General features: G+C 41.4%; 1 protein-coding gene across 3 annotated transcripts in view; it reads right to left on the bottom strand.

Moving 5' to 3' along the window:
• Nucleotides 1-14,113, bottom strand: part of rtkna (rhotekin a) — a 77,448-nt gene extending 63,335 nt beyond the window's left edge. For all 3 annotated transcript variants that reach the window (XM_044026165.1, XM_044026169.1, XM_044026170.1), the window contains exon 1: nt 13,765-14,113. In XM_044026165.1, the coding sequence (XP_043882100.1) occupies nt 13,765-13,875 (111 nt within the window). In that variant the 5' untranslated portion in view covers nt 13,876-14,113. The remainder of the gene's footprint in view (nt 1-13,764) is intronic.
• Between the last annotated feature and the right edge of the window lie 396 nt (nt 14,114-14,509).

The raw sequence follows: 14,509 nt of genomic DNA on the forward strand, positions 1-14,509 counted from the left end.
TTTTTTTTTTAAAAACCTCTGTGTTGGCTCACAGAGAATCTGTTTATGTTTGACCTCCGTCGGGTCGTACGGTAGCCTGCAGAGCAGAGGATGCCTGCAGAGCAACACAGCGTCTCGTGTTTCCAAGGCCTCGGTGATAAATCAAAGCGGTGGGGGGAGTGGGGGGCTGGAGGGGGTTGTGGGGGCCTGACAAACTCACAACAAGTGTCCCGGACTGTAAATGAAACCACACGTTGGAATTTCTGTGTGTTTACGCGTGGGCGTCGTTTTGGTCAATGTTTAACGGAGCAGCGCGTCCCTCGCCGGAGGTCTCGCATTCACGGGACCGAGTAAAGGACTGAGATGTGAAGCAGTCACAGACAGATGAAGTTAAAATATAATCAGGCGGATCAATGGCAGCGAGATAAAGGGATGTGCCGTAAAATAAATAATAATGTCCGACTGTATCGAGGCACAGAGGGGGGACGCTGTGTAATCTGGATCAGGAAATTAGGTTAGGACAAGAGAACATGAGCAAAAAAAAAGCTATTTTCCTGCTCCATCAGGGGACCAGAGCCGTGGGGATTTGGTGTGGCCCACATAACGTAGTTCTCCTGGGAAGGAAGAGGAGTTAAGGGTGATGGATTAAAAAGAATGAGAAAGTGTACACAAGGCTGGATAAGAGGGTTTTATTTTTCATTTCTTTTCATTTCTGGATGTGATGACATCATTTTACCGCTGTTGTACTTCATCGGAGTTCCATTATAGTTTATTTGTTTCTTTTCAACGACTGAGACTCACTGCCCTGACAATGGACTATATGAATGGTCCAGGGTTCCCACACCTTGGTGGACATAAAATTTAAGGACTTTTCAAGGTTTTTCCAGGTCCAATTTCCTCAAATTCAAAGACTGAATGTCCCATGATAAAGATGGGAAGGCAACTTGTAAGAGCTGCTTCACCCATGGCTTTGTCCTCTTTTATTAATTTACAGCACACACTGCATCTGGACAGGTGATCGTCCTTGGGATCTAGTCAGTCTTTGTAATTTGTCTCTTGGAATTTTCATTTCCCAGACATCATATCATCATTTGCTCTCTCTTGCTTATTGTTCTGCATGGAATTTCACATCGACGGTGGAGAGAGACAGTGTACGGTGTCCACAAGGCCTCGTCTACTTACATCAAGCAATGCAGGGCATGAAACAGTAGGTGGCGTCGTAACAAACAAGGGAGACATTTACCTAAATATAAACTTGACTTCTTTCTTGCACAAAAGTCAAGCACTTTCCACGACCCGTGTCTATTTAGGGTGATTTTCAAAAACTTTCAAGGGCCTAAAATGTTCTTCTGAGAGGTTAAAGGTCTCAATCATGGGTTTCTGGGGTTTTTTTTTCAACAGAACATGATGTCAATTTTGGAAATTATGTTCCCATTTAGAGGAAAATAGTTGACAAAGTACCATAAATATAAGTGTGTGTGAATTTCCAGTTCTATCGTGGTGCCAGTCGAATCACAATGGCAAAGTGGAAGACTACGTCCATTTCTTACAAACAGCACATGTTTACGTTCCTTACACCAACATGATTATGATTTCATTTTCTGATTTAATCTCAGGCAGAAAACAAAACGTCGTTTGTGTTTACTCATACCGAGACTGAGAGACACCGAGCTACTGCTAGACACCAAACTACAGTGAGAGGTGTCACTTTTACATAATCATGCTGGTAGAATATCAATATGATTATTATCAGATCTTCTCTCTGTCTATTTTGGCTGGAAACGGCTTACGTCAAGCACGGGGAAACAGGCGAGACGCCAAAACTCAACCTTAGACGCACGTCTCACACGTTCATTGTGAACACTGTCATCTGTTATGGGCACGAGAATTAAAAACATGACACAATGCAGCAGTGACGCACACACGACAGGTTCAGTGTGAACCAGGCCTTAACTATACATCACAGTGTGTCCAGCCCACTGTCATTCACTCTGTAGCAGAGAGCTGAGCTCCATATTTGCCTCCAGTGTTACACAATTAACAAAAAAAAAACCCACAAGACAAGAAGGGACTTGCATGTTATCAGACTCAGGTGTTTCATTCACCTCACTAACCCAGGTACTAACAGGATGAGGCAGAATTGATGATTCATTGAGGAAGTTTACAATCTGGGAAAGTGGGACAAGCATCCGGTTATTACGCCATGGCCATCAATCTGTCTGTCTGTCTGTCTATGTGTCTGTGTGTGTGTGACTGAGTCAGTGACAGCCTCCTCGCTCAGGACATCACACAGCGACAGAACAAAGTCTGTGTCTGTGTCTGAGAATAATCAGTGGACCTTGTCCAAGGAGACGCTGCTGCTTAGTCACCGTCTGGTGATATGTGTTTGTGTGTACCAGAGGTTGATGAAGTGCAGCTTTTCATTCATAACACTAACCGTTTATTGAAGACAAAAAAACTGAGAACAAAATGCCTTTTTTTTTGGGTGGCAATTTAAGTACGAGCTGCACAGACCATTGACCGGTTCAAAAAGCTGCTAATGACTCATCTTTTCTCGCTGGCTTTCAGCTCTGGTTTAGCAAGATTTTGTATGTTTTAGCCTTTATTTATTCCTGCATTTTCAGTAATGCACTGGCAGTGCCGTTGACCTCGCTGATGCAAAATTAGGATTTTTATGTCTGTGAAGTTGTCTGGCATTTTAAAATAAAAAGATGCGAGTGAAAGTTTGTGTTAAAAATACATTTGCAAGCCTCCGAAGAGTTAAACTCATACCACATGCATATTCTAATGGCCAAGGATTTCTTGAATAAACCTGGCATAATAGACCTTTCTCTAGGCAGACATTTTTGACATGTCTAAAGGTGAACGTTGCCAAACACATTAATTAGGATTCCACTCAAGGTTTAAAATAGCTAAAGTCCTGCTATTATTCAAGTGTAAAGGGAGGTCACACTAAAAACTAGACATGTTAACCTGTAGAAGCTCTTTTTTTAAATACTGCACACTTAATTCCCTGTAAGTATTAGCAGTCTAAGACTTATGTAGACAGAATAATGTAGCTGTGGTTCTCAGACTATATTTGAACAAACTTGTCCTAGAGCTTTAGTGCGATCATCTTCAGACTTGGTGAGGTCACTGTGGACAAGTTGAGGATCACATTTAATCTATTTTTGTTTGTATTGTTTCATTTTCAACACACTCTGGTCAGAATTCTGATCACATACCATGGTTTATACAATAGAACAGCATTTCCTCCAATATTTTTCTCCAAGTACCACCAGAGGAAGCTCCTACCACAGTTTGAGAACCATGGCGCTGTAGAATGTTTCTTTTTAACTTACATGTGACTCACTTCCTGTGTATATACATGTGCTGACAGATCTGTTTTCTATCTTTGCTCTCTTTGTTAACACCACTATAGTGTAAATGGTTGTGCGTCTGTGGTCGGGGTGAGGTTCAGTCTGATGCAACATCAGCAGCAGACCCTCAGCTGTTAAACTGCGCCCTGACACCAGCTGCTAAAAGGAGACACACAGACACATTACCAAGCACAAGGCCAGGCTTGAACAGCCTGTAGTGCAAGGCCCGGCCTCACTGAAAACACATAAAAATAATTTTCGACTCCAGCTATAAAATATAAATTCAGAGAAGTTTATATAGAACCAATCTCCTTGGGCAAAGGTCCAGAACATCTTAATGTCTTTTTAACAGTGTTATGATTCACAGCTGTGAATATACGGTGTATTTAAATAAGTGCAGTAGCATCTGTGTGTAGTTAAAAACTGAAAGAAATTGAATCATATTGTTACAGTATATATTTTTTGAGAGTTTTCTCTAAATTAGTACCGTTCTCAAGACGCACAATTACTTCCTGGTTAGCACAACTATTTCCAGCAACTTGTTAGACATGGATGTGGAGATGTTTGACAATCAGTGTCTGCAGATGTTATTTAGCAATAAATCACAGAATTTAGTGCACAGAGCGATGCAACTGTGCTGTGCTGTGCTGTTGCCCCCTCAAATAGCTAAAATGAAAAGTCCTTTTTCGTCTTAAGGCCACGTGGAGTCCCTCAGGGCTAACTACTAAGGCCTTGTTTAGGTTGCAGCCCAAATTGGATTTGAAACCATATCTGATCAGAATCTGATCTTCCTGACCAACTGTTCACGTAATTCATTGATAAAGTGATCAGATCCGATCTGCGTGTGTCCATACTGATATCGTCTCATGCAGTCTTGTATCTAATCCAGTGTATTATATTGGTGTTCCGACATCCTGTCCCACTTGTGTTGAATTCTGTCGTCGGGCAAAAATAGAACACTTGCATATTTTCTGTGAAAGCGTCTACACTAAACAAACAGCAATGCATTCAGATGAATCCCTCGGAAGACACTGAAATGCTATCTGAGCAGCTCTCTTATACCTTAATGTCATTTTCTTCTGTTATCTGAAGCTTTAACTTCTATCTTTTTATCTCTAAGTTAATTTATTTTGCCAAGTCATGTTCGACATCCTAAATATAGCCTTCAAACGCATACTGTCGACCTTTCTGTCTGCTTCTGTCTGAGATCACTTTTTCATTTGTGTAGTTAGCAACAGTGGGAACACCATGAAAGATTGAAAGACCTAGCAACAGTAACTAAGGCGGGGCAGAAGTTAGCTAATTTAACTTGGAGTCAATTGACCAAAAATGACTAATTTTGGGAGGAAACTGTGTAAATACCCCTTTTCTTCTTTTTGAAAACATAATAGCCTGTCCGGATTAAAAAGTCTGGCTGTCAAAACATGCCATGGGGAATTACTTTGCTTACTTTTCTCCAATTTATCAGTCTGTTCTTCCTCCCTTTGTATGCGTGTCTCACTCACTGACTCTGTTCAGCTCATCAGAATTCACTGCTGTGATTTGCTCAGTGTTGTCACAATGATTTATTAGCTGTAGGTCTGAGCCTGGACAGAACTGTGTCTGGGTCTGGGTCTTAATCTGCGGTTTGTCATTTAGTGACCGCTGAATTAAAGAAGAAGGACTGGGGAACTAGCTGGTATCAGAAGATAGTAAAACAACAGCAAATACAAGAAAGGAGTAAAATATTATATATACTGTAAATCTAAACTGCCTGTAGAAATCCTCAGACAAAGATTAAATAATCCTCATACATTGTCAGTTCTTCCATTTCACCAAGTGGAGCTCCAAACAGTCTGCTTGTGCATTGTGTGCAGTCAAAGGAACAAAGATAAGATCAGCTGTGGAGAAAGCGCTGGCCTTGGGCGTGGATTGGACCAGCGAAGGGTCAGCACATGGTGACATACTGTATCCATGAGAGTAGTGTTGTTGAATGTGGAGCAATGTATTATATGAAATATAGGTATTATATAAAAGGCCTCCAGGGCCTTTGAAGAAAAACAACATGTGAAAACATCTCACAGACTATCAACACAGATTATCAACAGATACCAGCGAGGAAATTGTGTTCTTTTGATAAAATTGTCCTCACAAACAACAGCACTTCTGTTAAATGACAAACCACAATGTACCTTGTAACAATAAAGGTTTGCTTTGTTTATTAAAACGTATGAGGGGAAAACAGTCCTGCCATTACCATGGGAACAATAAGAGGACTTTGGTTGAATTTTGCTCACCGCTTAAAGAAAGTGAGATTAAACAAATTTTCATTTGTGCTTGCTCTTCAAGTCTGAGAGGGAACATTGCTCCACAATGGTGCCGACACAAAGCCTTTGTGGAATTAAAAGCAAAGTTAAACATTTGCTTGTTAAAATATCCTTCGGGCATACCCGGGAGAGCCTCCAAGCAGAGAGCTCCGGTGGTAGGGTTTTGTTTGAGGAGACAGGTCTTCGAAGGGGTAAACTTTTCACTGGCATCTCCAATTCAATGTAGAACATACCAAAAAGCCCCGAGGCTACAGACACACAAACACTTGAGCATTCACAGGGATTTAAGCACCGGATAGTCCCACACTCATTTGGAAGAATAGGCTAAATTCCCATATCACTGCTCTCTCACAGAAGCTGGTCTTGGCAAATTTGACACCGCAGTTGTTCAGGAATTCTGGTAGAGTACATTCACTCTTAATAACCCCCCTCAGGCCTCTGAGCCCCTCTCCGTGCCATTTCATGCCCCAGAACTGCGTTTTGGTTTGGGGCTGCAGTGCAGTGACGGCCTATTGTTCTCTGGGTACACAGAGCTTCCTATAGAGGGAGACTTGGGGGATGTTCTTGGCATTCCTTGAAAGCAACTTGCTCTCTGTGGGTTCATGATCCGCGGTGCTTCCTCTTTGCTGGCAAAAGTCGCCCTGGAAACATCCAAGGCCTTCCTCCCCTGCGTGCATGTGTGGAGGCACACATATGCTACGAAAACAGGAGGAATTTATCGCAGTTTTGTTCCAGGCCACATTAGAAGCAGCAGAAGCTACAGTGAGAGGCCACTTTGAGTGCAAGGGCTGCACCTGTGAACTATAAACCTCTTATCTAAGCATCTGGAAAGAACACATCAGCCTGACAATAACTCTAGCGTGGGAGCAATCCCACCATGAGGCATCAGTTCAAAGTAATACAGACAAAATCCTTCAGTTAGTTAGTTAGGGCTGCTACGATCAGTTGCCATTATCGACAAATAACCTAAACGATATGATGTTCTTTTCGACATGAATGTTCTTTTAAAACGCTACAGGAAGTGCTGGGGGCAGTACTGTTAATACTAGCGTTTATTCTGAATTTTAAATCTACAGTTCATCTATTCAGCCACTGGCACAGAGCTGTCGTGAGCTAAGCTAACAGCGCGCCGATGCTATGTTAGCTTAGCTTGTGAATCCATTTCATTGTTGACAATGACTAACATCTGTGATAAACATCATTTACTATCATATAAACTTAAGTTGCAGCCCTTGTACATGAATTGATCATCATTTTTTGAGTTGAATAATTATAAACAATCATTTGGCGGGGTATTTAGCTAAAACGACGGCTAAAACTGACTAAGCTGAATCATACAGAGGATTACAATATTAAAATACAATCATGTTACTGCACAACTGGTGTAGTCAACACATTCTTTTCAGGGTGGGAAAAAAACATGCTGAGCACAGGAAACACCCATCGCACCCCGAGCTTCAGTGAAGCCACTGGCACGTTCAGTTTGGATACTATACTTGTGAGAGTGTGTGGATCTACAGGGCGGAGAAGGGAACAGCACCAAAACCAACCAAACCACAGCCCAAAGCGTGAAAGCTTTTATTCCCCTTTAAATGGCTGACTCTCCAACCTGACCATACACTCCTTCAATCGAGGGGAGTGTGTGTGTGTGGGTGGATGGGTGTGTCATCAAACACACACACATCTCTGACCACTTCCTGCCCTGCATAACTAGATGGTGGTAGCCGCAGTGGTGTGGACTAACTGGGACACCCTTGAGTAATGCAATGTTGGAGCATTGGAAGAGAAGGACATTCCATCTCCACCTCCATAATAATAACAACCGCATCGTCTCAGGCTCCCTCTGCATGCCTGTGTTGCCTCAGCTGAAACAGCAGAGCGAGATGAAGATGAGAGAAGGGTGGCCCTCAGGACCAGCAAAAGCAGATGTCTTCCCTGCTCCCACTGAGAGCGGCAGACAGAGGATGGACAGGACGGACGGCTGCCGAATGGATTTCTGGACAAATCCCGAATGAGCGTGCATTCTACTTTCTTGGTTTCTCATTCTCCATCCACTCCCCGAGCCGTATTACCCTGTCAGATCGTGATTGTGCACACAGCAGGATAATTCGGCACCAGCTCTCCGAGGACGTGAAGTCAGGAAGACAGACGCGCCAGGAAGCTGTAGCATGTGAATTACTCAATATAGTCACGTGCACACATTTAAAGTGGACGCCTGACCATATTTAAAACATTTAAATGCTATATTTACATCACAAGTGATCGGCATAATTAGACACACTGTACAGAGAGATCCCTAAAGCCTTGTTTTGCAGACTCCAGATTGACTTATACAAAATCATGCTCCAGGATGACGCCCACACACACACACACACACACACAAATGCACACAATGTAGACAGACTCTCCGCTGAGTCTATTTGTACTAAACGTCAACCCACCATGACACAAAATTTAATTGGTGCTGGGATTCTTGGAGCGCTGCTGCAGCACATATTCAACTCTAACATGCAGTTGGACAAATGAATGACTGAATGAAAACGCATGTGTCACTTTATTCAAGAGAACAAACCCTTACAAAAAGACATTTTTTTCGACCAGTACAGATAGGATAATGATCGGATAATGATAGAATAAATGCTTCTCGTCCCCGCCCACTGCTGCACTGCTGCTGTATACACACGGATGCTCCCTCAGAGAGGTTTTCAGAGCATAAAAATAATATTACACAATTTTAGGTGGTAGAAATCAAATCCCAATTGCAATATATGTCAGAGAAATTGCAAAAAGGATATTTTACAATAATTGTTTAGTTCCACTATTCAATAGAAACTAAAGTTTTCTATTGAATTCGCTGTCAGAACAACCATTAAATTCAAGTCTACTGAAGTCAGGTGGACATAATTCAATGGTTTGTTGACAAATCTAATCAGCGTCCCGCTCACTTCTCTGAGGTTTTCATCGGCCACATAAAAACTCAGGTATGCAGCCACATAGCCACTTTGGGTTTCAGGCCAACGACACATTTCAAACGTTTCTTCCTCTATCAGTTGTTTGAGCATTCTGTGCATTTCATTCGCTGATAACGCATCGCTGAGTGAGGGGAAAAATAAACTCCAGATAAAGCGGCTTTACATACAGAGGCTCAAACGCTGGCGCAGACGCACATAAACGTGAAATCCGCCGGCCCGGGTGAGAACAGAGGTGCTTTCACACCGAGGTGGCCTGACTCATTGAAATGCCACAGAGTGGTTCTCCTGGTGGCACTGAGAGAGTCGTGACACACAGAGCCGGAGGGAAGTCTCAGTCTCTGAAAGAGGAGCATTAGCATTGGCAACAAAAGGCAGAGACACAAATTAATCTTGTATGTGAACCAAACGGCGAGAAGATTACAGAGTTAAGGAAGCAATGATTGTTGCTGTTGTGAAAAGACGGGAAGTCTTTACCCCGATTTGGAAATGCTGAGATTTTAAAAGGGGGAAACTAATGTGTTTGCTGTGAAATTTCAATTAAGTGTGTCACCGTGGAACTGTTCAGAATATCAGTTATTCTCAATCACTTCTACATCTCGTTTGAATTAAAGCTGCAGCGCATGCATTTAGTGATTACTGTTATTAATCTACCGGTGTATGGTCTTCAGTTTTAACTGTGATCTGACCTGACTGAGGGAACGTCAGTGAAAGGAAGCATTTATTCTATCAAGGCGCTGATTTAACAAGTTTTTTTCAGCAGTAGAATTCACTCCTGAAACGTTCAGTGAGCGCTTCTTTGCGTTTTCACTCGCACCGACTCTGGAAGCTTAGCACAAGAATTCCTCTGTGCCCGGATTTGTCTATGTGTGCAAAAATATGCAAATAAACATCTTGAATCTTGAATCCAACCTGTTTCGAATCCCACTGTCGTGCATTACTTGTGCAGTGTGTGGCCTTCATCCGTCTCGACATAAAATAAATCACTTCCCCGCCGTTTGCAGCATGGGAATGTCATTAGGCAACACAACATCTAAACACTGCCGTACACAGAGACACAGAGCGAGCCATGAGGAGCTGATGGCCTTAATCAGTATTGTATCAGATAATGGTTTGAATGTGATGGACATTTGTTTACATTTGAAAGTAAAGCACGAGTCACTCACTCATCGCCTTCTGCGTTATCCTCCACAAGAGGTCACGGGGGGCATGAGCCAATCCCAGCTGACATAGGGCAAAAGGCAGGGTCACACTCTGGACAGGCGGCAAGAACAACATACAAAGACAAACAACCATTCACGCCAATTCAGAGAGTCTAATGAACCTATGCATGTTTTTGGACTGTGGGAGGAAACTGGAGTATTAAGAGAGAACCAAAGCACACAAGAAAGGAACATGCAAACCACTCAGTCGACCCCGGGATTCAAATCTGTAACCTTCTTGTTGTGAGGCTACAGTAGAGTTCTCAATGGGTCGGATTCAGACCGAAAAAATATGCAAAGAGTCAGGTCGGGCCAGGCCTCGGGCTTCCTTTTTTCCGCTCATAAAACACATTTCTTGCAGGTCGTAAGTTATACGTTGGTCATTGTGAATCATCGCTGTTCACGTGTGTGGGATAATGGTGGAGAAAGCTACGTTCAATACATAGACTGTATGCACTTTGTGCTCTATGTTGTGACGTGCTATCGTGACGTATCGCTACATGATTGCCTTGCAATATATTGATTATCACAGAATCACTGCATCGTGATACTACTGGTATCGTGGACCATGTATTGCATATCATATAGCATTGTGATTCCCACCCCTACTGTTAATATTGGTGTTTATTCTTAATAATTTTAAGTTCATCTATTCAGCCACCGGCACAGAACTGCAGTGAGCTAAGCTACGAGGGCCCCGATGCTATGTTAGCTTAGCTCATGAATCCATTTCATTGTTGACAGTGGAAAACATACACATGCCTTTCGCTGCTCTGTGACTAACATCTGTGATAAACTGTGATACATATGCATCCGTTTCATTTACTACCATAATAAACTCAAGTAGCAAATATTGATTATCACAGAATTGTTCTATTGTGGACGATGTATTGCGTATTATATCGTGAGGTACCCTGTGTTACGCACCTCTAAGTGCGAGCCACTACCGCTCCCTGTGTTCCACTCCAGCTTTAAACCCAGCAAAATTCAAGCACGACTTAACTCCTGACCACAAAAAAATCATATGATCTTCCTCATCTCTCTTACTGTACTACACGGTAAACTAATCACTTGACTACACTCATCAGCTGTGATAAAGCATCTCAAACATGTGAGATCTTCCACTGCTCCCTTACATACTGTCCCACATGTGACCACATTAAAACTACTGCACCTTCATGAAGACTTCTGTGTTATTGACCAAAACAAAGTCACAGATATGAAGTCACACCACTCAGACGGATCAATATGAGGGAGTGGAGTGTGTGCCGCGCTTCTCCGGGGAGCTACTGGTGTTTTCCCTGTTGTGGCGTAACATTATAAACACACTGTACAGCTGGGACCGAACAAGTGAAACATACTTTCAAATGAATGGGAATCTGAAGGACACAGTGAGTGAACAACACAAATGTCTGTGCACACACACACACACTAAGACAGAGTAAAAAAAAAACAAAAAACCCAAGAGATCCGGAGAGAGCAGGAGAGGAAAAGAATCGATATCCTATCTCTTCCATTCGCTCTATTGCACCATTAGCATTCTTTAAGTATCTTCTTACAATTGAGTCTCCCACCCTCTCTCTCTCTGTCTCACACACACACACACACACATACATGCACACTTGCGAGAGCAAAATCACTTCTCTCATATTCCAAAAGCACGGACGTCTCAAATGTGCAATTTCCTTTCAATTTAACAGACACAAATGCCCACGAAACAAAACTTTGTTTCAGGCTAAACAACCAAATACTCTTACAAATGTATACTTTCAGACTTTATTAAGAACTCAGAGGAAGGTCCACAGCAAAATGTGAAAAAAAATAATAAACAGCAGTGTTTCCTCCTACATTTGTTCAGCAGCAGTCAACGCCACCGCCGCTGCTACAGTTTCACACAATCTTTAATATCAATGTGCATTTTCACTCGAAACTTATATGGGCATTTATGAAGATGGGTTATGAAGAGATGCCTCATCCACGTTCAATACCTAGACTTTATGCACTTTGTTCTCCATGTTGTGAATAAATAGAGAAATCCTGCACTTTTCACTTTTCACATTAACATTTTGTTTTCTTCAGTCACACAGATACCGCGTTGTACCGTAATGACTGTCTTGTGATATATTGATTATGACAGAATCGTTGTCTTGTGATATTATACATGTTCTAACCCCATCATAAAAACACCTATACATTACAAATCACATCAGTTGCAACAGTCAACTGCTGTCACGCCTTCAAACCATAAAGAACCAGTCATTGTTCCACAGTCTGGATAAAAGCCTGAGAGAGAGCAGAACTCAGCGTGGGGTCAAGGCTTGATTATTACTATTTTCTGAAATGGTCAACCTGCACATAAATCATCAAATGAAATTTCTTATTATGGTACAACAGGTCGGCACAAAATAATATCACTAAAGTCCGAGATGGACACCAAACAGTGAATGACAAAAGGTGAGACAGACTGAGGACTTTCTCAGTTGAATGTGAGTAAAAATAGATTGTTGGATTGTCTGCAGACAAATATGAAGCAGATGTTGACATGGGAACTCGAGTCTGCGGAGAGGAAAACATACAGGAAGACCACCACCACTTCTAATCCTGTGACAAACAGCTCGGAGCGATAATGCACATTATAAGCTACAGCTTTGACCTACTTATCAACTTTTGGCAGTTTTTTTTTTCTCTCTTTCTTTCCCCTCGGGGGGGAACTGTCCACGTGCTGCAGCCACAAGTAAAGCACTGGAGTGCAGCTAACAGGCTGAAACTGTGATACACAAGAAGAACAGATTTGAAAACTTTGCAACAGCTGAACAAGGCAAACATTTCAGCAGCAAGAACACAGCGATGGTTTGTGCTGCCGGGAAAGGAACACGAGCCGATTTGGAAAACTGTCAAGAAATAATCTGATGCAGGTGCAAGCAACACGGTGAAACAAAAAACATGATGCCAGATGCAGGTAACAGGTAAATGAATTAAGTTCATTCAAACTGAAGTTAACAAGATACATTAGAACAACTTCATATTTGATTTGAATATTGTGACAATTGCGACTTGCATATCGTGATAATATTGCATTGTGACTCAAATATTGTGATAAAATCATATTGTCACTTAAATATCGTGATAATGTCGTATTGTGACTTAAATATTGTGATAAAATCATATTATCACTTAAATATCGCGATAATATAATATTGTGACTCAAATATTGTGATAAAATCGTATTGTGACTTAAATATCGTGATAATATCGTATTGTGACTTAAATATTGTGATAAAATCATATGGTGACGTAAATATTGTGATATCGTATTGTGACTTAAATATGATAATCGTGACTTAAATATTGTGATAACATCGTATCATGACGTAAATATTGTGATATCGCATTGTGACTTAAATATGATAATCGTGACTTAAATATTGTGATATATCACATTGTGATTTAAAAATCGTGATATATCGTATTGTGACTTCAATATTGTATTGTGACTTAAATATTGTGATAATATCGTATTGTGACTTAAATATTGTGATGTATTATATTATTATATATATCGTATTGTTACTTAAAAGTTGTATCATGACTTAAATATTGTGATAATATTGCGTTGTGACTTAAATATCCTGATAACATCAAACTGTGATTTAAATAGTGTTCATATCGTGACTTAAATATCGTGATAATATTGTATAGTCTCTGTTTATTCCCACCTAAAGTTATTGTACTGAACTATTCTGAAATTAATTAATTTAAACAAAAAACAAAACAACCTCTCAACCTGTAAAATGACGGCGTATTGAAATGAAAATAACCCAGAGAAGAGCACAAGTGTGTCAGATTAGTTTGGAGACAGATGGAGGCATCAGACAAAGTTGTAAACAGAGTGAGTGTGTGTTTGATGTGAGAGCGAGAGATAGTGGTGATGACTGGCGGACAGTCTTACCTGTGATGTCTCCAGAAAAACGCTCTTTCTGAACTTGCCTCGCCGTATCTCCATTTCAAGCGCAGAGCCGCGGGCGACGGTGGCTCTGGCTGTTTGATTTCGGCAAAACATCGTCTTCTGCTTCCCGAACAACTTCACACACACACACACACACAAACACAAACCTCACCAGCTGAGCTCAAACTTCTCAACAAATCCAGGTGGGGGGAAAAAAAAAATCGACTAACACCGCTGAAAAGTCACAGAAGACTGAGACAAAAGTCCCGAGTCAAACAAATGTGTCCCTCTGAGGCTGAGTTTAGTCCACACACACACACACACGGCGTCTTCCTTCACAGCTGACTTTACACTTTTCACACACACACTCACTGCTACTCTGTGAGTCCCACAGTGACACGGTGCTGACACACACACACACACACACACACTCCACGCGGTGATGGAGTCAGCGGAGACCCGTAGCTCAGCTCCAGAGACCCCTACCGGCCATTACTGGTAATGTCTCATTATTCCTGCCTCAGGCCCAGAGGTGGAAAGAGTACTGAAATATTCTACTCAAGTACAAATACCACTATTTTGATAACATTTTACTTAACATTAAGTGAAAGTACTGGTCTAACAAAGTACTCAAGTTAAAGTAGTAGTAGTTATTTTTTTAACAAGGTTATTTCATGTGTATTACAAAAAGGACAAGGGGACACAAATCACAAATTAATTGTTTTAAATTAATAATTTAATTTAAACA

Source organism: Solea senegalensis, linkage group LG5 (genome assembly GCF_019176455.1).
Source record: "Solea senegalensis isolate Sse05_10M linkage group LG5, IFAPA_SoseM_1, whole genome shotgun sequence".
In the NCBI taxonomy this organism is placed as follows: Eukaryota; Metazoa; Chordata; class Actinopteri; order Pleuronectiformes; family Soleidae; genus Solea; species Solea senegalensis.